Here is a 22,829-nt window from a genome sequence, read left to right as displayed (position 1 = left end):
CATCACACCACCGGCGCACCACCAGCGCACTGCCGAGGACTGCTCCATCGCCGTGCAAGCCGCTCTGAATATCGCATGGGGAGATGTATTTCCTGCTGGAGGTACAAACGGCGGCATGAGGCAGCAGGGGCCCGAGGCATCTCACTTCCATTGCTCTCTGAGCTTCTTGCGCTCGACCTGGAGTAACACGCCAGCATGCATGGGTATTAGTTGTCAGCAGGCGTGTCGTTGCCCTTCTCTTCCCACGGATGCAACAGCGGCCCAGTGGCGCATTGCTGAGCTCTCCCGTATGCAGCAGCACTCGGTGCGAATGAGGCCATGTCACGTACCATGTACTTGGAGACGTAGATCGACACAAACAGAGCCACGATCGTGAGAATCAGCGCGGCATAGTTGAAGTCCTCGCTCAGCACGTCGAACATCTTGGACGGGTGGCGGCGCGTGAAGAAGACATCGAGTCCAAAGGCCACCACGAGCGAGGTCGACTCGAGGACCGCCGCGGAGGCCTGGATGTGCTCGATGCCGTTGACTTCGATGTGGTACGAGGCCACATCCTTGGGGTTGTAGTCGATTTGGGGCCGGTAGGGCACCAGCATTTCCTCCTTGTCGTTGGCAGTCGGGGCTGCAAGGGGCCGACGGGGATCGAGCAGTCGCTTGTTGACGCCATACAGCTGTCCGTTCTTGAGTCCGACTGCAACCGCAACCGGCGGACAGTGAGAAGCGAGCGACTTGGTCCACGGGTGACTTCCCAGATCACATCTCCCTTGGGGTGTACGCCCACATCCTTGCATCCTCGCCATCAGCATCATCCAAATCAATAGCTGATCGGTCCCGCAGCGACTGCCGCCACTTACACAAGATTTCACGCGTGGTGATGCCCATCTTGGTTGTGGTCACGCCGATCGAGGTGACCGTGTAGGGGAAGCTGTACGCTTGCGTCAAGACATGCGGGACTTGCAGCGAGTACGAGGTGTAGTTGCGACTAGAGACATGTGATTTGCATCCTCGATTAGCACTCAGTTGCGCGCCATGTGACGCAGGATTGCTTGGTCAGAACATGCTTCACGATCGTACCTTTCGTCGCGCTCATCGGGCTTGATGCTCTCAAACAGCTCCATCACAACAACCTCGAGGCCCTTGACATCGGGGACCAGGGTTCCGGTGTGAGCTCGCTGAGCCTTCTTCATCTTTCTTCGGCGGGTCTTCTCATCTGTTTCGTGATCGAAGCTCTCGGGAAGGGGATCGGCGACGTTGCTGGCACCTGGGCCGTGGTTCCAGTAGGTGTAGACAACAAAGTTCTCGCACATCAGCAGTTGGATCGACGGAGTCGTGGCGCTGACAATACCAGCAGCCTGGTGGGCGCGCGAGAAGTACAGACGGCCAGTGACAGAGTCGAGGAGGTAGAAGTACGCGGTGGTGTGATCCGGGAGAGCCGCCTTGACCGAGACGATTCCGACAGTGTTGGGGTTGAGGTACTTGTAGAGCACAGATCGATCGCCCAGGACACGGCCCATTGACGCCACATTTTCTGCAAAGACATGCTATTCAGTCGGTGCAGCTGGAGCTTGCATTTGCGCCGACACGCACTCACTGCCAAAAGGCGGGACGGATGCCATCTTACCACCGTTGCTTCGCTCCGAGATGGCCGCAAGGGTCTCCCCATCGGGAAGCTTGAACTCCCAGGTTTGCACGGTCGAGTAAGCCCCCTGGACCGATCGCAGGAACAATAATCAGTCAAGCCTGATCGGGATCAAGTTGGCCCGCCAACCGGCCAGCTCGCAGTTACATTCGCAGACGCGCGAATAAGCACGTCCTGGACAGCGTATCAGTGAGGGGGGGGGTTCACAGCTTTACCGCTTACCTGAACATGAGCATCCGAAGAAACGGCGTAGCCGCGGACGCTGCTGGAGCCCACACCACCAGAGAGGTAGAAGTGCATGGCCGAGCGGACGGTTTCGAAGGCTCGATGAGCCTCTTCGCTATCGGGGAACAGACGAATCTGAATCCCAGCATGCAAGGAGGTTAGACCATGGCCTCTGATCCGGCTGCGTATTCCCTCTCCATCAGGAAAGGAAGATACTGCGCTGTGTACCGCATCCCTCATGCGCATATGGGTAAAGACGCACCTTCAAATCCGAGCCGACAACCGCAAGCGGATGGATGCGGCTCTCAGGCTCGTCAACAGGCAACTTGATGATAATCTTGGGCAGCTGCGAGAAGGTCGCCTTGGCCGGTACATTCGCGGAGGGAGAGTATGGGCTGCCCTTGAGGGCATCCAGCAGCACGAGCGTGGACTCGTTCGAAAGGTTCGACTCGACGGAAATAGTCAAGACCGGTGGGAACTTGACAAGAGCGTCGCGAACCAGATCGACGTGGCGGATCTGGGAATTGGGCAGATAGTATGTCCAAACGACAACGCCCTTCAGAGTGTCCAGCGCAACAACCTTGCCAGTCTTGGTGGCAAAGACGATGAGTTTGTGGATTCCGTGGGTGTCCCGGAACAGCTGTTTCTGGTCAAGTGGGGCACGCTCTCCAAAGGACGGGAGCTTGCCCTTGGACAGGGCGTCAGCGGACTGGATGAGGAAGGACTAGTGGGGGAAGGCAAAGGTCAGCAGTTGGCAGCTGACTCTGGATGAACAGCGCCTCCGCACACACAGAGTCAAGAGTGCGTCAGGACGGCATACCAGGGCTTTGGATGCGTGGGAGCTGAGCCGGCGGAGGTACCGCTCAACAGGTGAAGAGATGTCGCGATGGGTCTGGCCTTCATCTGTATCAGCGCCGGCATGGACACGATGCCGTCGGCAGAGATATGACGATGGCCGTGTGTTAGATCCCAAAGAAATTATGGATGGCCCAAAGTGTGCAGATCAAGGCGACAAGGCATGTTTCGATCGCGAGTACTGGGCGCACTCACCGAGTTCGTTGTACTCTTCAGAAAGCAGCGACGACTCTGGCAGATCCACAAATTGGGCTTTGGTGGCATGGGCAAGGGACTCCTCGCGCGACCAGGTCGTCTTTTCGCCCTTGATCAGGACCAACGATCCACTGGTGCTGGAAAGCAGGAACTGAGGCTGGGAAGACTCGGTGCGCTTGGCTGAAATGTGGAATGCAGCCTGTCGCCGGATTGGAGCCAACAGATGGAGCGAAATACAGAGATACTCCAAGTCAGCGCTGCCCGTCCAGCTGGCGCGGATTTGTGACTCGCGGATGCGACAACGTAGCAGGATGCTCACCAGAGTAAGCGGGCCATCAAAGTGAGGGGCAAGAGGCGCTGAGCGCGAAGGCAGAGCAGTGCCAAGGTTCACATCAAAGATGTCCAGGGCAAAGGTATCCTGAGTAATCGTGCGTGGCGTTAGTATGGAGCTACGGTATGCATCTCTGTCACAACTGGGAGGCGACTGAGCCTAGTTACCATCAGCTTTGAGGCCAGGGCGATATAGGCGTGCTTGTCGGAAGCGTAGCTGGCAACCAGGTCATCGGACTGCAAGTGGAATAAGGATGAGGCTGTGAGGCTATGGACACATGTCTGGTACCAAAGGTAGATTCAGGCGAGCTTCGCCCTCAAAGGACGATGCCTATATCAGCCGACCTGCTGGGTCCACATGGTATCAGCCTTACCTGCTTGCGAGCAAACGAATGCACATTTTTGAGTGTTTGCAGCTCATCGTCGTAAGCCAGAACCACATGGGCATCAGAGCCAGAGACGACAACGGCATCCACTCCGGCGCTGAGCTGTCGGAGAGAAGCACTGCCTTGGACATACTCCTGATCATAAATCGAAAATAATGTCAATCAGCTCAGGCATGTTCAAGGAAGAGCACGGCAAGGCACTGCAATACGCGTAGTCGAGACAGCCTCGTGCGGTCCGTGGTCGACAAGCTCGTGCGGTTTGTGATCGACGATCAACTAACCTCAGCATCGAGGAGCTTGGCAGCCTTCGTGTCGTGGGCAAGATTGCGGAGAGCCAGATGGCCGTCCTTGGTAAGCCACGACAAGTGGATTCCCTTGGCCGATTTGAGCAAGGCGTATTCGCCCGTGATGGTCTCCTTCTCGGATACAGGGAGGGCCTGCAGCAGCTTGCCAGAGTCGACATCGGTCGTGTAGAGCACCACGTGGCCGTGGACATCTTTGCCGTAGACATAGAGCTTATCGCCAACCTGGGCCAGTCCAGAAAAGTCGCTGTCGGGCAGCAATATCAGCGACTGGATTGACGTGGACCAAGGGCCCGCTGTCGAGACAGCTGACTCTGCAACAGGCAAGGGGTTTTGAAGGCAGCCACGATCTGCAAGATGACAATGCACGACACGAGCCGGGGGATGATGGTGCATTCCTCGGTTACAGGATGCGATCAATTAAAACGATGATGGAGCAGATGGACCCACCCATGTTCGTCGAGCGATGTTCTCCAGATGACGGCACCATCTCGGCCGCTGATGCGGAACAATGTGTCTTGCACAAGTACGGCAACATCGTCACTGGCCTTGTCGGTCAAGTACAATGCTGCAGCCGAGTCAGCACCGCGAACGTCTTCGAGGGAATAGTCCCAGAGGGGCTGGCCCGACTTGGCACTCCACAGACGGGCGTGCAGAGAGTGCTTTCCACTGACAGAAAGGAGGGCTGCGTGCAGGGAGCGTGCACCACAGTGAGTTCCGGTCAATCGAAACGAAAGGTTATAGCGAGCCCATTCATGGCGATCGGCGCCGCACGACGCAGCGGCAGAGAGAGAAATCGATGCTTGGTGCGTGGGTCGGGCACGTCAGCTATGCACATCAATAGATACCGACTTTCTTTATCCGAGATCAAGGACAGAATGTTGTCATCCGGCTCGAGGACCTGTCGCCAAACTGCCAGCAAGCAAAGGTGTGAGCACGACCAGCGTGTCCGGAGCGATCCTGTGAGCGCATCGTACCATCGTTCCAAACCACCGGTGATCCCGAGTGTATCGTGTGGGAGCATTCGATGTCGAAGCTCTGGCATTCGGCAGCAGATGAGTGAACCGCTGGCTCAAGCAGCCCAGATGCTCACCAATTTCACCCGTTTTGGTCTCCAGCTGGGCCAGGACATTGCGGTCCGTTGCCACAAATAGCGAGTTGACTTTGTCGATGGTTTGGAAGAACGAGAATTTGGGAATGCCGACGGCGTGCCGGGTCCAGTCGTAGGTGCCGGCTTCATCGGCATAGATGGCCCCGACGAGTGTGGTTGGCACGAGCGAGCTCAGGAGGGCAATCGCGAGCAAAACAAGCGCAAGTGGACTCGCCATGGCGGGCAGAGTGCCTGGGAACAAGGATGCGATCGGGCCCGGGGTTAGATCGGGATGCATCCAGCCGGCGTCGGCGCTGGCCTGCAGGCATGCGGGTCGGCCGAGCGCCCCTTACCTGGGGGGTTGACGAGGGGAGAGGGCAGCAGCCGCAAGCAGACGAACGAGAGCGCGATCTTGCACCCACACGCAGCCACAGCGCGGCCGGCCAGCCAGCCGGGTCGAGTGCGGGTCGAGTGCGGGTCGAGTGCGGGTCGAGTGCGGGTCGGTGGCGCTGCCCTGGGCTGTGGCTTGCCTTGGCCTGGCCGGGGGGAAATCACCAGCCGCCACCGTCCTCATCCACCTGGATTCTGTCTTGCCAGCCATCGACTTTCGACAGCCGGGCGCCGTCTGCCAAGTGCCCATCTGCCAAGTGTCCGTTTGCCGTCTCTCCGCCAGCTACAGACTGCTACATCGCTGCTCCCACTCTCTCCGCCATGAGCAACTTCCCTACCCACGCCGTCGACTGGGTCATCATCTTCCGCGAATCCCTGCCCGGTGTCGACCCGGCGCAGGCCATCTCGGCCTGGAACAACCTCACTGCGAGGCTCCAAGCTGTTGGCCTGGTCTTCAAGACCCGCAAGCTCGACGCAGACCGTCTCTCGATTTGGATCCATTGCCCAGATGAGCTGCTTACCCGAGAGTGGCACAAGGAGTGGTATGTGGACCCTCTGTCACTCATGCCCAGCAATCTATTCTCCATGATGGGACGATCGCTGTCTCCTGCTGTGGGTCCAGCCAAGCTATTGATTGCATTTCCCCTGCTGAAATCATCCTCTGCATCGATTCGGCTGACACTGGGCCCCGTTTATATTGCAATCTCTTCGTCAGCGTGAACGACTGGCTCAACGATGTCGGCCTTCCGCGCGACTCTCCCATTGCCTCGCTCCCGGACGACCAGAAGCCTTCTTCGCGCTTGGTCTTGTCACCGGCCCAGCGTCTGCGTCTCATCCACGACTTGCTCGTCCAGCCCTACGCCGAGGGAGGTGTGGGCCTGCTCGTTGACATGCCCATTGCCCCAACCCCGGCTGGCGAGCGCACAGAATCCGTCGGCGGCAAGTATGTCGAGGCCTTGCTCACCCCTCACGATAAGGATTTCGACAAGGCAAGTGCAACAGGACGCCGGCGAGCAGAGCCGCCGAATGGGATAATCGGCTGTCGCTGATGCAATCCCTCCATTCCACAGCGCTGGATCAAGACCTGGAGCCAAAAGTGGATTCTGTCCCGCAGCGACTTGGACTCCATCAAGGACGTTTTCGGCGAGAATGTTGCCCTCTACTTCTCCTTCCTGCAGTTCTATTTCTTCTCGCTGGTCCTTCCTGCGGTCGTGGGCGTGATCGCCTGGCTGGCCAATGATGCATATTCGCCCGTGCTGGCTATCGTCATGGTGAGTACGCCGACTGCTTGACAGCACCGAGTGCACCGAGTGCACCGAGTGCACCGACTCCCGCTTCCGCCGACACGACAGACATGCTGCTTTCACATGCTCCCGGATGCATGCGTTTCTAACCGGTACCTCTGTGCTGCTCCGACTGCAACAGAGCATCTGGTCCGTCCTCACCATCGAGCTCTGGAAGCGCCACGCCTCCTATCTATCGGTTCGCTGGGCCACCCGAAATGCATCCAAGACACTGCGGTCGCGCCCTGGATTCAAGGCCGAAGCCGTGTTGGTGGACGAAGCCACAGGCGAGAAGATGCGCTACTACTCGCCCGTCCAGCGATGGCGCACCATCTGCTCCGTCACGTTCCCGGCGCTCGTGGGCTCGATCTTGGCTCTCTCGGTCATCATCTTTGCTGTCGTGAGCTTGGAAATCTTCTTCAACGAATACTACAACGGGCCCTTCAAGATGGTGCTGGTGAGTTTGCGTGAGAGCGGCTCGTGGCCGTGAGTGTGGCAAAATCGGCATTGGGAAGATATCTCGCCGTCGTCACGGATACGTTGGCACACCGAATGACTGAGCTCTTGCTGCGCCGATCCACTGATCCACTTGCGAACCCGCTCACCGACTTGCCCACTGACTTGCCCACCGACTTACCACCGACTCACCGGTTCGTTCGCGCAACAGGGACTCCTCCCCACAGTGGTTTACTGCGCGGCGCTTCCGCTTGTGACCGCTGAATACAACAAGATTGCCCGCAAGCTCACGGAGCTCGAAAACCGACCCACTGTCTCGGATCACCAGAACTCGCTCAGCGAGAAGATCTTCCTCTCTTCGTTCCTGCTGATCTTTTTGTCGCTTTTGATCATCAGCTTCGTCTTCATTCCGGCCGCCGACGTGCTCGGCCACTACCTCATCCAGCTCGGCTTTATCGGCCACTTCAACAGTTCCGCTGCGCTGGCTCCGACGGTGCTGCAGCTCCGTGTCTTCTTCTTCTTTGCCACCGGCCAGGTGGTCAACAACGCTGTTGAAGTTCTGCTGCCCATGGCTATGGACAAAGTGAACAAGGCCATCGAGCGACGAAAGGACAAGCAGGTCGTCGGCAACATGGATGCCGAGGAAATCGAGCTGATCGAGCAGATCCGTACCGAGCTTGCCAAGCCAGAACATGACGTCTTTGCCGAGTACTCGGAGATGTGCCTGCAGGTCAGTTGGCGAGAGGCTGGAAGGCTGCCGAGGCAGAGGGATGTGGTGTGTCCCGAGCGGCGATGTCTGAGTGTCCAGACAAGGACCAAGAATGCATCCCGATGCGATGGAAGACTCGGAGCCCAAGTGTAGATGAGACCCGGACAGCTCACCGATTCTTGCGAACAAATCAATGGCTGCGGCTCCTCCTCTGTGTGTAGTTTGGCATGCTCGCTGTCTTTTCTGTCGTCTGGCCACTCGGTCCGCTGATGTGCCTCATCAACAACTGGGTCGAGCTCCGCTCGGATGCCCTCAAGATCTGCCAAGCGACTCGCCGCCCGATCCCGGTGCGTGCCGAGAATATGGGGCCCTGGCTCAACAACATGGTATGTACTGCTTTCCTTGGCAGATCGCAGCGGGTGCATGCCCCGTCACTGAGACAGAACACTCCAGGGGAGCCCCTGAGACGGCCACTCACACATCCATCGTGCGTTGTCTTGATCCACTCTCCTTGACAGCAACTCCTGGCCTGGCTTGGATCGGTGGTCTCGCCTGCACTGGTGTTTTTGTACCGAAATTGGGACGTCGATGCCGTCGCCTCGACACAGTCCCTCGCCAGACTCCCGCAAGTAATTCTGGCCGTGTTCATCTGGGAGCATGGCTACTTTTTGTGCCAGCACGTTGTCCGTCTGATCCTCGCTTCGTTCGTGCCCGAGGGAGACATCATCATTCGCAGAGCACAGTATGTCGCCAAGCACGCGATCCTCTCCAACGCCGGCATCACCGCGAGCATATCCGACTCGCAGATTCTCTCCGAGGCGGCTGCCATCAAAGAAGCGAGCTTGGACCGCATCTCCGGCACCGTTCACGAGGCGGTATCGGCCAATCAGGAGTAGAGCGCAGATGCCTCATGGCTAGCTGCATGGACCGCGGCCCAGTGAGTTGTGGATGGATCGCAAGTAGATTGCGATGGTCTGTGCGTCAACGAGCCTGTGCGTCAACGAGCCTTCCGTCTCCGCTCTCACATCCACCCCCAATCGAGTGGAACAGCTTGCCTCCCTCCCCACTATCATCATCCATATCACACGCACGCAACCGACTTTCGTTTCTCGCTATGAATGTTCCCATGTTTGGTACGGAAGAAAAAAACAAATACAGATGAATCGCAATGACATGTGGGATGGCGCTTTCAGAGCAGATCGGATCAGGCAGGGTAGGATCGAGCTTTACAAGCCGTCTTCGTTAACCCACAGACATCGCGACGACAGACGCATCCGCTTCTTGGGCACATCGGGTCTGTAGGCAGCCAGATCCAACACCTCGTTCGAGTCAGGATGGCCGTCTGATCCGGCGCTCGGCTCGAGGACAAGGCGTCCAGAGCCTATCCCGCTCTTCATCACGGCCTTGAACTCGAGGTGGTTGCGGGGCTCCATCATGTGGCTCCACCCTTGGTTCCAGCGATCCATCGCCAGCTCCATCCCCGCCTCGAGGCCCCTGACCCACCGGTTGGTGTCAAACAGGGGCTGGATATCTCGGGTCAGGAAGAGCCGCCGACGCAGGCGAACCAGCAAGCCCGAAGGCGCTAGCATCGCAAGTGATGTCAGGCACTGCGACATAGGCCCCTTGCTCGCGGATGGCAGCGGAATCAGGTTCGAGACGTCGGTGCCGTGGTACCGGTCGTCTTGCATGATACCGAGACCCTTGGGCCCAGCGATGCGGCGCCACCTCCACTTGACGCTGCGAGCAAGCATGACGGCCTGATCGGCATACTCTTCGTACGAGTTGACGACCATCAGATGGCCGAGAAGGTGTGGGTCTTTGAGGCGCTTGAGGTCCAGCTTGATGCCCTCATTGCATCGCTTCTTGGTCGAGGTACGGTCTTGACCGAGCAGAGACTCGGCCTCGGCCATCTCTCGGTGAGGGACTCCATGTGGATCGCGCACATTCCAAGTGCCAGTGGCATAGGAGATCGAAGCCGCCACACGGCTGCACATCTTGAAATCGTACTTTGGATATGTAATCAACGGAGTACCGCTCCACAGGATATCGGCGGCGGTGGTGTGGGCGTTGCACTCGGGAGTGTCAAGGAATATGTCTGCGATTCGCCCACGATGGATATGGATATGCTTTGGGGCCACATCTACAGCAGCCAGCGAGAAGCAGTCAGCAGTCAGCAGTCAGCAGCCAGCGAGAAGCAACAGGCAAGTAACAGGCGCTGTCGTGCATAGAATCTCGTCGTACCTGTAAAGACCAGGCGCTGGGCTACTTCCTCGCCAACCAACTCCACAGCCTTGCGCTTCAGGTGGGGTTCACCCGCAGGTGGAAACCGAAGCAGCCAGAGAACAGAGTTGGGCACTCGCTTGAGGATCTGCATCCAGGTCTTGAAGATCTCCGGGTCGATCTGTCCAAATCCAATCACAGTCTCTGATGAGAAACACGGTCACGTCCCGAGGCACTCCGGCAAGCTCCCTCGACCACACCGGCTTCTCCTCACGGGGCTGTCCTTATCCCATCTTATTCCACAGGCCTCCCTCATGGGAACAATATCGGTAAGCTCGACGACGCATGACACTACCTTGTATAGCTGGTTAAAGTTGGCAAAGATCACAGTTTGCTCATCGAGCTGAGGGAAAAGCTCGCGGCGGCCCTTGAGTCGCAGAATCTGCTCAACGGTCCAGCGGTGGCGTTCTTCGGGTGTGAGCGACTCTTGGTCCGGGTCATCGAGCCGCTCTGCATGGATGGCTTCGAGGTGATCCATTTTCTCTCTGTGGACAACATCGGAGAGCTGCTGCTGGATCTGCTGCGACACCGACGCCGGTGGAGCCTCGACGGCCGCGACAATTGTTGAGGCCTCGACGCCGTACTGAAGCTGCTGCGAGGCCGAGATCAAATCTTGGGTTTGCTTTACCCGGCCTTCGATCTCGCTGGTAGCCGACTCGCCATTCTCCCGGACAAGTTGAAGGACCTCGGCGTCGATTTCCTCTCGGAATCCTTGGCGATGGTCGTTCACGAAATAGGTCTGCGGCAAATATACCAGGCCTTCGAGATAGATGCGGTTGGCGTCGTTGTGGGGTTGGACCGGCCCGCGCAGGTGATGCGTGCTGTTGTCGGCAGGGACGATGCATCCAGTGTCGTTGTCAATGTCTCGCTGTGGTAGAGGTTCCGCACAGACAAGCCTGCGAGGACAGGCAATCTCGTCCACGACCATATAGTCGATCCAACGCTCTGCGACGTTTTCAAAGAACTCGGCATGGTCCGATTTCTCGCCGCTAAGGTCGTCGAAAAAGGCAGGATCCGCGTTGCTGAAGATATCGTCGAGCTCGGTATGGGTCAGAGCCTGGCGCTGCCGTTGGTTCTCTGCGTCTCGAGCATCCTCCCGAATCCCATAGTCGTCGCCGGGGTTACTGAAGCCCTCGTGGTCCGAAACATATCCGCTTTCCACTGGCCCGCCGCCCATCGTTCCGGCAAAGCCCATGAACGCCATTTGGATGGGGGCAGGGCGGGCGGCAAAGACCTCGTTCTTGCCGCCTTTGGTGTACCCGTTGAGGTTGCAGAGGATGTGGATGCCATCGCTGACGATGCGCTCGACAATGTCCTTGACGGACCACATCGATACATCAACAAAGTAGTCCGATTCGGCCTCGATCTTGGCACGGTACGGCGAGCCATCGTGGGGCGAGAGGGAGTAGCAGTACACCCGGAAGCGGCCGCGGTTGTGCATCCCAAAGACGCTCTGCATCAAGTGCGCAAGCGGGTGGTTGTTGAAGTCCGAGCTGAGATAGCCAACCCTGATGTGGGGGAAGGGCGGCGGGGGCGTGGAGTAAGGGTACGGGTAGTGTAGCGACTGCAAGATGCCGTGCTCGGAAGTGGCTTGCGAGAGCGACTGAGGCAACAGGTATCGCCCTGGCCGCTGCGGGAAGCCCGGGAACCAGTCGCTCGAGGTGACGTTGTAGAGCGTCCGCTCGGCATTCCGGCGCGCAATCTCGCGAACCATCCACGAAGTCAGAGACGAGTATGTGAACGTGTGGAAGGGCAGCACAGTAGGTACGGTGCGCGGGTACGATGAGCGCGACTCGAGCAGCTGCTTCTGCACAATCGACTTGATCTTCATCAGATTCTCGGAGCGGTCCTGCCACTCGCAGATAAACAGCAGGCTGTTGACGTAGTTGCAGAAGGCCTCGACAAAGTCGGGCTTGACCGCCAGCGCGCGGCGATACAGCCCGATGGCATCGTCGACTTTGCCAAGGTCCTTGAAGACGTTGGCCAAGTTGGCGAGCGCAATGTAAAAGTCGGGCTGCAGAGCGATGGCCTGCTGGTAGCACGCAATGCCATTCTGGATCTGCCCAAAATCCTTGAGAGCCGAGCCGAGGTTGGTGTAGAGGTGCACATGCGAGGGATCGATGTTGAGCCCGACTTCGTACCACTGAATCGACTCCTGCAGCCGCTGTGGGGCCAAGATGATGCCAAGGTTGTTGCAGTTATTGGCCGTTGGAAGGATCGCCAGCGACATGTAGTAGCACAGCGCCGCCGAGGGGATCTGCTGGAAGTCCTGGTGGATCTTGGCAAGGGTCTGGAAGATCAGGGCTGTCGTGGGGTGGTACATGACGGGGTCCAAGCCCGATGCCGATGCCGACGTCGGAGCCTGTGCCTGCGGCTGTTGTGGCAGCGCCAGCACAGGCAGAGACGGCACAAACTGGTTGAGCGGCTGGGTCTGGCCTGGCACCTGGCCCTGCTTGGACTTTTGCAGCAGCGCGAGCGCGTGTCCTGGAGTGATGATGGGGGGAGGCAGGCCGCCATGTGTGCTCTCTAGCGGCTTGAGGATGCGGCCGACGTCGATGCCGACGGCTGACAGGCCCTTGTAGTACTCGACCTTGGCCCAAAAGATCTCCTTCATGGCATAGAGCAGGTTGCCGCGCGCATAGAACAGCTCGCGGCGACGCTCGTCCGTGTATCCGCTGGCCTCGCCCGGGGACCCGAGACCCTGGAGCCGCTGCTGCTTGATGTAGTCACGGCGCTTGGCTTCGATCTCGCTGATGCGGCGGCAGAGCTCTGCGTCGTTGACTTCTGATGAATTGATGATGCACGAGCGCTCCATTCGATACTCGGCGGGGAACTCTTGCTCCATCAGCGACTCGAGCGCGTCATACACCTCGACGGCCTCGCGGCAACGACCGTGTCCGCCAAGCAGCCCCGCAAGGTTGATACTCGCGTCCCAGTACTTTGGTCGGATCGAGATGGCGATTCGATAGAACTGCTCGGCAAGCTCCAAAGCCGTCTGGCCGGTGCCGCTGACCAGAGTCTGCGGGCCCTTGGCGATGGCGATGCCGCGGTACGTCGTTCCCAGGTTCGAATATGCCTCCGAGAATTGCGGGTCGATGTTGAGGATAAGGTTGTTGTAGAAGATGGACAGATCGTGCATGTTGAGCGAGTAGCACGTGCAGCCCAGTAGCAGCAGCGTGGGCAAGTGCTCAGGCTGGACGGTGTACAGCTCCTGGAGAAGCGCCAGAGCGGCTCGATAGTCTTGAGCACCGTACTTTTGATGGGCCATCTGCAGGAAGTAATCTGCAGCGTCGGCGGGAAACGAGACGGATGAGTCCAGGCATACAGCAGCCGTCTTGCGCGGTACACACCGATGCGCATTCAGTGCGGTCGTATTTCGTAGAGCCTACCAAAGTACTCCTTGCGGGTGATGACAGGCACGCCACTGACAACGCCGACCGACGGAGCCGAGATGCCCATGGGCAGCTGGTAGACATAGGGAATATAGTTTGCACCCTGTCCAGGCATCTGAGTAATGCCAGCGGTCAGTTGGTTGAAGGACGGCGTGCCGTTCATCAAATGGGCGTACATCAATGGCTGGGAGACGTAGGGCAGCCCATAGACACTCAGCATCTGCAGACTGGGGTCTGACTGTGCGAGGGGAGGGATGTGGAAGTAGTGCTGCATCTGGGCGTAGGCTTGGGACGACCCAACATGCTGCAGCGGCTGGGGAGGGAGTTGGAGCGGCTGTGGTTGCTGCTGTGGAAGCTGCGGTACCAATTGAGCAGCCGGATACTGTGTTTGCGGCAACGGCGGCAACGGTGGTAGCGGTGGCTGCGGCTGGGACTGGACAAGTGGCTGGGGCTGGTTTGACAACGGGAGCTGCGAGTGGGCCAGGGGCGGGATCTGGAGAGGCGGAACTTGCTGGGGATGTGAGTGCGGGTGCATGGGAGGCGTCTGCTGGATAGAGTGGCTCGCAGGGTCGTGCGGGCGATTGATATGCATAAGAGGCTGCTGGTACGGAGACGGAGATTGCGATGGCACGAGAGCAGGACGCAGGGCCACGGATTCAGACGACATGAATGCGACATCCCGGTGCTGCGGAGCTGAAGGAAGGGCCGAGGGTGAATGGAGCCGGGACATATTGTTCTGGGCTGGGTTGGCTGAGGGCAGTGGAAACGGGGGCTCGATCGAGACGGGGGAGATCTGCATGGCTTGGACCATCTGCTGTGAAGATGGGCCTACGCTCTGGGGAAGAGCCGGCATGATCGAGACGTTTTGATTTGGGATTCGGAGAGACGTTTGTATCGGTGGCTCAGAGATGCCGCGGCCGGTGGGAAAGGCGTGAACAAGCCGGTCGATCGAGGCAGGATCGGTGATGCCGATGCCATTTTGCTGCGGTTGCTGGTACATTCGGACTGGAGAAGCAGCACAGGAGGTTCCGTTGTGAGACAGACATTCACAGGGCGGCCCGACCAGAGCGGCGACACTGATCAATGACGACAGTGCCGAGACGAGATAACGAGTACACGAAACGAGCAGCCAACAAAGCCGGAGACGATGCGGCGAGTACGGAGGGGGCCTCAGACCATGCGGCTTGGCTCAATGAGCGACGACAGATTATCGGGCAAGCAACGTACCCGCTGACTGGGGGGCACCATGAACAGGATCTGGAGACATGCCATTGCCGACAGCGTGAACCTGGTTCGGGAAAGGGCTAGGCGCCCTTGGTTGCGAGATCTGAAGGTTGGCGAATTTGGGTGCGGAGCTGGCCGAGGAGTCCTGGAACAGGTTGGGCTCCGAGTGGCTCTTCTGGAATTGGAGGATGCTGGTTGTGCGTCGCTGGTACTGCCGATGTTGGTGGATGGCTGGAGCGGCGCCGGACGACGGATGGGGAGGCAACATATTAGGCTGGACCGAGGAGGTCGGGATCGGGGCAGCAGGGTCAGCTTCGGGTGGATAACGGCTCGGTTGACCGGTGGGCCAGCCGTTGGTGCTGAAGGGCTGCGGGGCGGCGGTGCTGAACGATGCAGCGCCTATCGAATGGCTTGGATGCATTGGAGTGAAGACGGACTGCTGGGGGGGAGTCACCGCGAAAGCGTTGAAAGACAAGCAGTTATGGAGCGGGATCAAGGGCAGAGCGAGATGCTGATCAGTTCCTGGTCTGGTGGCCGGCTGCAACCGAGCAACCAAACCGAGCAGCAACCGAGTAGCAACCAAGCAAAAGAAGGCGCCGAAGGAAAAGGACTGCAGCCAAGAGGACCGAGCCAAATACCCAGATGGGAACGCAAGCGATGAGTCGAAGCACGACCAAGTGACTCTCGGATGCAGCAGCGACTCTGTCCAGTGCACGCACGAGTGAGCCAAGGAAGGGATGGAGTGCAGATGAGGCTCGACCGCGATCGCTGCTCGGGGCCGGTCGATTCGAAGGCGCAAGAAAACCAAGCCCAGGGGCGGCTCTGGTGCTTGGGTGAAATGTTGTCGACCAAGGGCGAGAGAGGCGGCGTGAGCGGGCTGGAGGAGGAGGGAGGGCCGTCACCTACGCTGCTTCAGCCGAGCGATTTGGGGGACGAGAGGCGTATCGTGCGAGGAGATCCGGCCAGAAGGATTCGGGCCAGGCCGGCCAGCCGCCGGGAATCGGTCGTGATCGGGTCTGCGATGGAGCCGCCGCGGAATGCGTTCCGGAGCGACGGAGGGAGATCGATAGCACGAGCGACGGCAGCGGAAGAGAGAGCGCAGACCAAACGACGGCACGGGCAAAGAAGCGTGCGACTCGCCAAGACGGAAACAGGATGGCTGGCTCGGCCGAGCAAAGAAAGGGGAAGGTGCGACAGAGCAGCCAATCTGGTCGGGGGCCGCTGCAGAAACAAGCCGCGAGCGACAGAGGGGATGCAGCGGGATGGAGACGGCGACGGATGGGGACGCAGATCGCCATCGCGAGAAAGGATTGCAGCCGGCAGCGATCGGCCGAGATCCGCGGACGATTAACAACAGTAACAGCGACGACAGTAACAGCGACAACAATAACAATAGCAACGACAACGATGCGGAACACTGGGTGGCGCTGTTGCGCTCGTCTGGGAAAGCAAGGGCCCAAACCCAGACGGTGGCGAGCGCGCGGTGGGGCCGAGCCGGGTCTGGAAGAGGAGAAAGCGAGCACGAGGGCGGTGCGGATGGGCAAGACAGGGATGGTGCCGATGTGGATGTGGATGTGGATGTGGATGTGGATGTGGATGTGGATGTGGATGTGGATGTGGATGTGGATGTGGATGTGGATGTGGATGTGGATGATCAAGTGTCGAGGTGCGGCACAGAGAATATACACAGATGTGGTGCACACCTGTGGATGCCATAGATGCATCCCGCCCCCCTCCAAGCCGGATGCGCAGAGAACGTCTCCCATATCGCGAGTCGTAGTCGACAGATGCAGTACATACAAAAGCAATGTTCATGAGGCAATTCGTCTGTTGCGCCAGAGAACAGGCCGAGCCGCCGGAGAGCCAGCATGCGCGGCTGCTGCTGCTGGCGGGCGGCGGTGGTGGTGGGCGCATCTATCATTCAAGAAGAGTGCGGTAACACAGCCATAGTAGAGGGAAGGAGGGAGAAAGCAAAGCATGGAAGTGGCCAGCCCACGAGTATCAGAAACACAGAATGTGCTTGTGTGTGCGGAGGGAGGTGCGGGAGGGCCAGGTAGACGAGAGAAAGTGGGGACAAACAGAGTGAGGGAGAAACTAACGAGGGTGACTAACGATAAATACTCTTGCTGGAGACAGGCCAGAGCGGCGCAACAGCACTCGCCGGGGCCAAAAGACACAAGGGGCAGGCCATCCAGCCGACCCAGCAGCATCGAGCGACTTGTCCGTCCGAGTACCGAGCAGAGGGGGCGTTCACTTGCCGGCGCTCTTGACCTTCTTCACCAGCGGCACCAGGGCGCTGCGAGGGGCCGCTTGCTTGAAGAACGGGTGCTGTTGTCGGCAAAACACACGGCGGTCGTCGCCATGTTAGCAACGGTTGGACACATGAACGCCGACGATACCGACTGCCGGACAGAGGTCTTACCGAGAGGAGCTCCTCACTGTCTGCTCGTTTCGAGACATCGACCTCCAGACAGCGGCTGAGAAAGCTCTTGAACTGCGAGCCCATCTTCTCGGGGTGCTTGAGCTTGGGCGTGCCGTTGGTGGCGATGAGATACAGGGCCTTGATCGGGTCGACATCCAGATACGGCGGCTCGCCCTCGATCATTTCGATGGCCATGATGCCCGCCGACCACACGTCAACCTTGGCACCGTACTCTTTGTTTTTGACAACCTCGGGGGCCATCCAGTAGGCCGTACCGACCATGGTTGCTCGCTTCGATCGCTCCGCTGTGATGCGGGCACAGAAGCCAAAGTCGGCTGGAGAGATAGACATTGCGGGGGAGCATCAATACGCAGTACGCAGAGCGATACAGAACAGGAGGGACATGTGCATGAGGCAGCTGCAGCGGCGCTCTCATCAACGTACTGATCTTGACGTGGCCCTCGGCATTGAGCAGAACGTTGTCACTCTTGATGTCTCTGTGGATGATATTCTTGGAGTGCAGATGCCGCAGTCCTTTCATAGCCTGCATGGTATTGTTTGGATCAGTATCGCACAGGTCGTCTCCTCAGCAAGGGCGCCCCAAGTCTTCGGGTTTCTCTGAACTGTGGTGCATTCCACTTACTCCTGTCGCGCTGTCGTGCGTTTGCAAGGAGCCTCAGTGCAGCAGCCATGATCACATACCTCAAAGGAAATAGCCGCGATCTGGTTCTCATTCAGAGTGTTGTTTTCGATCACGTCCGTCAGGGCGCCACCTTCCATGAACTCCATGACGACCCAGAGCTCCTTGCCAACGAGATAGCTGTCCTGGTAGTTGACGATGTTGGGGTGCTGGCTGTCCCGCATGACCTTGATTTCGTTGATCACCAGATCCTTGCGTGGCTGCAGCGCCAGATCCATTTGCTTGATGGCCACCATAGACTTGGATCCATTCCGTCGGGCCATGAACACAGCGCCAGAGGCACTGTTTGAGCGAACGGAATGCCATTTGCCCGACAGGAGAAGTACGAGATGATCAGACGACAGATCAGGCGACCGATCAGATACTCTGCAAGCCCGCCTTCCCTGCGGTAAGCGTTCATGACAACGTTGTTGCCCATGCTCATCCGTCCCACAAACTCACACCACCAACCATCGACTTCACAAGTCCACTCATCGCCACGTGTTGTAGCATCCCCTCCCCCTCAGCATATTGCCACTGAGCGGCCGAACGCCATCGCGTACCCCTGTCCGATCTTCTTGATTTTGGCGTAGATTTGAGTCGGGTCGCCCTTGGACGACAGCTGCTCCAGCTGCTCCAGAACCTGGGCCTCCGAAAGCTCAGAGCTTCGGTTGGCCCGCTTGACCTTGCGAACGCTGGGCACATCGTCTTGGTCGGCCTGGTCGTCCTGATCAGCCTTATCCTTCTTATCCGACTTGTCACCCTTGTCATCTTCGCGCTTCTTGCGGCTGTCGGTTCGCGGCTTATACACAGACTTGTCGCGGGCATCGGCATAGTTCGCCCTGTCGCTTCGCTGCTGGTAGACGGACTTGTCGCGATTGACGTTCTCACGGCTGTGGGCAGGTGAGCGGTACATGGACTTGTCACGGTCGGCACGGGATCGCTCCGAACGACTTGATGATTCCTCCGATTCATCGTGGCGGATCGGGCGTCGCTCCGAGCGCCCTTGGGAGCGAGACTCCGAGCGAGGCTCGGAGCGGGACTCGGATTTTGATCGTTGCGGGATCTTGCGGGTCGAGTCGCCCCGGGTGGGGATGGCCGACGGAGCCAAGCTGGTCTCCCGGACAGAGCGGCTACGGGACATGCCCGGCGATGTACGGGAGGAGTCGGATTTCGGGTCTCCACGGGTATCGCTCCGAGATTCGCCCCGGGATTCGCCTCGGGACTCGCTTCGAAGCGAATCCTTCTCGCCACGCGAGTCGCTCCGGGACCGTGTGCTGACATGGTCACGATCGCCGCGATGCTCCCTCCGCGGCACAGGTTTGCCCGAGCCCGACACCTAGATCATAGCGGGCCGTCAGTGTAAGGCGGCGGCAATGCAGCACAGCGCGATACGGCGGTGGCCTGTCAGGTCGACACTGTCCCGGGCTTGAGCGTCGAAGCAGCTACTTACGCCTCGAGGTGGAATGCGAGGTGTTCCGTCCTGGCGATTCGAGAACAAAAACAGTTCTTAGCAGTCGGTATATCCAAGCCGTAGCCAAAGAGCAGCATGGCAACTAGCGGCTGGGACAGCGAAGGGAAGGCGTCTTCCGGTTATCACGAGGCAATTTCCGAGACGGTGCTTACAGAGCGTGAGCTTGGTGATCCATCCTCTCGACGGGACTGCTCTCGCTGATGACGACGGACGGACCCGTCTCGCCGGGGAATGTTGGCCAAACTCTGTGTGTCCGAGCGGCTGTCCCGATCCATGCCGGAGTAGAACTCAAGCACCTCCAGGACGGTTTCGGGATCGCGCTCGAGCTCTTCTTTGGAGATACTGGAGGAATCCAAGAGTGCTTTCCATTCTCGTGGGAGACCCTGGATGATACGCAAACTGTCGTCAGCATGAGCGAGCGAGGGAGACAGCGGGGAGACAGCGTGCACCATGAAGAATCGCCGAATGCGACGGTCGGCTGCTTGTCATAGATGGTCCAGACTGCTGAAGCCGCCGGTGATTGGTGCCGAAAAAGCTCCCGGCACAACACTCGCAACAAATGCGGCGGTGGGGGGGGGATTGATTACCGAGAAAGCTCCGCTCTTCGAGTCGATTCCGACATGAACGTTGTGGGCGAAATCGGTGGGGTATGAGTTGCTTTGGGGGGTCATCTGGGAAAGGCAGCGGGCGGACGAGTTGACGGTCAGCCGAGCACGCCGGTGCAGCAAGCCGACAAGAGCAGCCGAACCAACCCGACCAGCGACAGGTCAGCCAGCAGACACAGCACTGCTGGCTATGCTGGCGGGGCCAACGTTCATCAAGTCTGCGTCGAGCCGGAGAGGTCGGGAAGACATGCAAACCGAGAAAGAACGCACAGCCCAGCCTGGCGTGGCTCCCATTCTCCCAGGCACATTCTGCTGGTGTGATGAAGCCGCCTGCCTCGCCAGAGCAGCGAGTGTACAGCAATACAGACTTCATAGATGGCATCCATCCAGGAGTACAGTTCTTCGTCGCTGGTGAAGGCAATCATGCAGGATTTGTCCACGGAGTTGACCTCGAAGCAGTACGGCTTGGCGGTCGATCGCTCGACGGCCTGGATCTCCTTCAGGAACATGAAGCTGAGGGCCTGGTAGGTATTCTGGAATCAGAAAGAACAGGGCGATGTCAGCCCAGGTCGATCCGCAGTTGCTGGCAGGGCGGTGCGGCTGATGCGGCCATGGGCTCTCAATGTCGAGCGGGTTGGTTTGCCCAGTGCCGCCCCGTGAAGGTCGAAGCCCCCCCCCTTTTCCGCTCACTCGCTGTCCCAGGAACGAGAGCCATGGCGATTTGCGGCTGCAGGAGCGCCTCCGGTCCCTCGGAAAGCCGCAAGTCTCGGGCGGCGTCGGCCACTTGCCTCGTTGCGGTGGAAAGACAGCGTGCGATCGCGCAGGACGATCCATCGCTTGGACCACATGAAGCCTCGAAGGCCATCCTCCTTGACCTGGCCGTATCCCTGCTTCAGGACTTGCATCGACATGTTGAGCGGGGTAGCGTCGATGCTGAGCGGATGAGCGGGGCTGAGAGGACGGAGACGACAGGGAGATGCTGAATTGCGGGTGCGGGGAAGGGCGGTGACGAGCTCGCAAGGCCAGCAGGCGACGGAGGAGGAGAGGGCAGGGACGGCAGTGGTATCGAATCGGCCAGAGCTCGGATCTTGATGGGGGAGGGAGCAAGCGGGGCGAGCGCGGGGGAAGGGGCGTAAAAATAGCAGGGCTGTATCGGGCCCGGGTGACAAGGCGAGCGAACCACTTCGACCGAGGGCCGGCGCACAGAGGCGTCGACTGCGTGCCGGCGCTGGCGAGCACTCCACAGGACCGTGTCCGCTGTCTGGAGTCGTTAATCTGCTGTCTGCAGTCGTTAATCTGCTGGCTGGAGTCGTTAATCTGCTGGCTGGAGTCGTTAATCCGTTGTTTCGATTTCGCTCTTTTGCGTCCCAGCGGTCTCGCCTGTCCTGGTCTGCCTCTCCCTCTTTCCCACACACACTTGTGCCTCCTGCAGTCGCACCGCTCTGTGCCGCCCTTTCGCTGTGTCTTTGTCGGCTGCATCGCTTGCTGGGGGCCTCTTGTCTGCCTGGCTTGTGGCCCACTGCGTCGCACGCGCCCCGATATGGAACACTATGAAAAAATTACTTGTTAAAAAAATGAGCGAGAACGAAAAAACGCGCTCTCGGAGCCACCTCGGTCGGCGAGAAGAGCAGTCTCTGGCGAGAGACCCCCGAGGGAAGGCGAGAAGCCTCTCGCCGTCACACACACACACACACTTTGCACACACACACACACTTTGCACAAGGGAGTCAAACACCTCCCATCGACCATCCCAAGAGGGATGGCAACCCCGAAGTGGACTGCCCAGAATATGGGCGACCCGGCATCCACTGTCGAAATACTCAAGGAACAGTGCAAGATGCTTACAGTCTATCCAGAAAAAACGGGACACTTCCCCTTTCGGGCTTCAGATGTCTGAAACCCGCTAACTGACTTGTAGGCCCAGCGGGTAGGCCATGGCATTGCACTCCTGTCTTCGTTGGCAATCTCTTTGTTTTGGGTGGGTCCGGAAGCACAGTCTTGAATACACATGGCCGATCTCCTGTGGCGATGATCGACTGGCATACCGAGATCATGTTCCTGGCTGCATTGATGTCTCGATCCCACAGCGTATGGCAGCTTGCACAGCTCCGGACAAAGTGTGGTTTCTCGATATCAAGATACTCGACCTTCTCGAGTCGCTTGAATTCCCGGCAGTGTGAGCACACCTGGGATGTGTTGAACTCGTTCACCGAGCACACATGGATCTTGGAGACGGATTGGTCTGGTGGTCGTCTCTGGTGGTCGTCTCTGGTGGTGGTGGAACTGCTCAAAGTACTTGGCGAACCTGAGTCTCCTGGGACTAGATGCGTATCCCTTCCCCTGTTTCCAGGAGGCATTCCCAAAGGCAATCACCACTTCGGTCTCCCTTGGTGCCTGGTCGATGACTTGCTTGCACATCTCGTGGACAGTGCGCTGTCGCTTGCTGTAGAGATCGAGTCGTTTGAATCGCCGTCGCCGGGTCAGGCTGAAGCACAGCTGTTTGTCCAGCATGTCTCCATCGAACACATGGCGAATGTATTGCAGGAAGGGATCCAACCCAAGGATCTTGGGACTTGGTGTGGTGCTCATCCATTCCTGCAGACCAAGGGCCTTGTGGGTGCTCTGGATCCACTTGGTCGCCTGGCTGGTGTCTTTCTCTTGCGGGGAGCCATCTGGCGAGAAAATAGCGACGATGGCTGGTTCTGCCCTTGGGGAAGAAAGAATCTCCTCAAAACCAGCGCATTTTGGGCTGGCCGAGATACTGCACAGTGGCGTCCTTGATTCAGATCCAGAAACGCATCGCTCGCTCAATCAGTCGTGGGAAGACATCTTGTCAAGGTGAGTCTTGCCTGATAGCCAAACGATCATGTCATCTCGCTGACACACAGCCACG

General features: G+C 58.8%; 6 protein-coding genes across 6 annotated transcripts; 1 reads left to right on the top strand and 5 right to left on the bottom strand.

Moving 5' to 3' along the window:
• Positions 1 to 206: 206 nt before the first annotated feature.
• Positions 207 to 3,053, bottom strand: BJ171DRAFT_421102 (uncharacterized protein; the record flags this gene model as incomplete). Its single annotated transcript, XM_053107470.1, has 8 exons — positions 207 to 691; positions 855 to 982; positions 1,075 to 1,528; positions 1,622 to 1,706; positions 1,862 to 1,999; positions 2,127 to 2,510; positions 2,628 to 2,767; positions 2,915 to 3,053. Coding segments are annotated over 8 exons (1,953 nt in total), but the record flags the coding sequence as incomplete, so codon positions are not given.
• Positions 3,054 to 5,604: 2,551 nt separating this feature from the next.
• BJ171DRAFT_292225 (calcium-activated chloride channel-domain-containing protein) lies at positions 5,605 to 8,921 on the top strand. Its single transcript, XM_053106942.1, has 7 exons — positions 5,605 to 5,954; positions 6,128 to 6,401; positions 6,483 to 6,683; positions 6,838 to 7,152; positions 7,363 to 7,881; positions 8,082 to 8,246; positions 8,379 to 8,921. Exons 1-7 carry the CDS (start codon positions 5,734 to 5,736, stop codon positions 8,754 to 8,756), a joined length of 2,073 nt encoding a protein of 690 aa, XP_052969224.1. The 5' UTR covers positions 5,605 to 5,733; the 3' UTR covers positions 8,757 to 8,921.
• A 165-nt stretch (positions 8,922 to 9,086) lies between these two features.
• Positions 9,087 to 11,971, bottom strand: BJ171DRAFT_420913 (glycosyl transferase family 41-domain-containing protein; the record flags this gene model as incomplete). Its single annotated transcript, XM_053107463.1, has 7 exons — positions 9,087 to 9,486; positions 9,586 to 9,686; positions 9,804 to 10,000; positions 10,102 to 10,261; positions 10,436 to 10,588; positions 10,718 to 11,083; positions 11,303 to 11,971. 7 exons carry the CDS (start codon positions 11,969 to 11,971, stop codon positions 9,087 to 9,089), a joined length of 2,046 nt encoding a protein of 681 aa, XP_052969223.1.
• A 1,458-nt stretch (positions 11,972 to 13,429) lies between these two features.
• BJ171DRAFT_292253 (uncharacterized protein) lies at positions 13,430 to 15,310 on the bottom strand. The gene is made up of 2 exons (XM_053106943.1): positions 14,760 to 15,310; positions 13,430 to 14,537 (listed from the first exon to the last, which is right to left on the bottom strand). Exons 1-2 carry the CDS (start codon positions 15,175 to 15,177, stop codon positions 13,501 to 13,503), a joined length of 1,455 nt encoding a protein of 484 aa, XP_052969222.1. The 5' UTR covers positions 15,178 to 15,310; the 3' UTR covers positions 13,430 to 13,500.
• Positions 15,311 to 16,544: 1,234 nt separating this feature from the next.
• On the bottom strand, positions 16,545 to 17,314 carry BJ171DRAFT_493767 (uncharacterized protein). The gene is made up of 2 exons (XM_053109938.1): positions 17,179 to 17,314; positions 16,545 to 17,084 (listed from the first exon to the last, which is right to left on the bottom strand). Exon 2 carries the CDS (start codon positions 16,964 to 16,966, stop codon positions 16,568 to 16,570), a length of 399 nt encoding a protein of 132 aa, XP_052969221.1. The 5' UTR covers positions 16,967 to 17,084; positions 17,179 to 17,314; the 3' UTR covers positions 16,545 to 16,567.
• On the bottom strand, positions 16,910 to 21,045 carry BJ171DRAFT_292207 (Pkinase-domain-containing protein). Its single transcript, XM_053106941.1, has 10 exons — positions 20,725 to 21,045; positions 20,305 to 20,469; positions 19,919 to 20,002; positions 19,484 to 19,714; positions 19,311 to 19,340; positions 18,421 to 19,196; positions 17,881 to 18,160; positions 17,623 to 17,722; positions 17,179 to 17,513; positions 16,910 to 17,084 (listed from the first exon to the last, which is right to left on the bottom strand). The coding sequence occupies exons 1-10, from the start codon at positions 20,845 to 20,847 to the stop codon at positions 17,007 to 17,009; spliced, it is 2,202 nt and encodes a 733-aa protein (XP_052969220.1). The 5' UTR covers positions 20,848 to 21,045; the 3' UTR covers positions 16,910 to 17,006.
• Positions 21,046 to 22,829: the final 1,784 nt, after the last annotated feature.

Source organism: Polychytrium aggregatum (assembly GCF_025602895.1).
Source record: "Polychytrium aggregatum strain JEL109 chromosome Unknown BJ171scaffold_8, whole genome shotgun sequence".
NCBI classification, from domain to species: domain Eukaryota; kingdom Fungi; phylum Chytridiomycota; class Chytridiomycetes; order Polychytriales; genus Polychytrium; species Polychytrium aggregatum.
The sequence above is the reverse complement of the archived record's forward strand: the minus strand, read 5'-3'. Positions and strand labels throughout refer to the sequence as shown.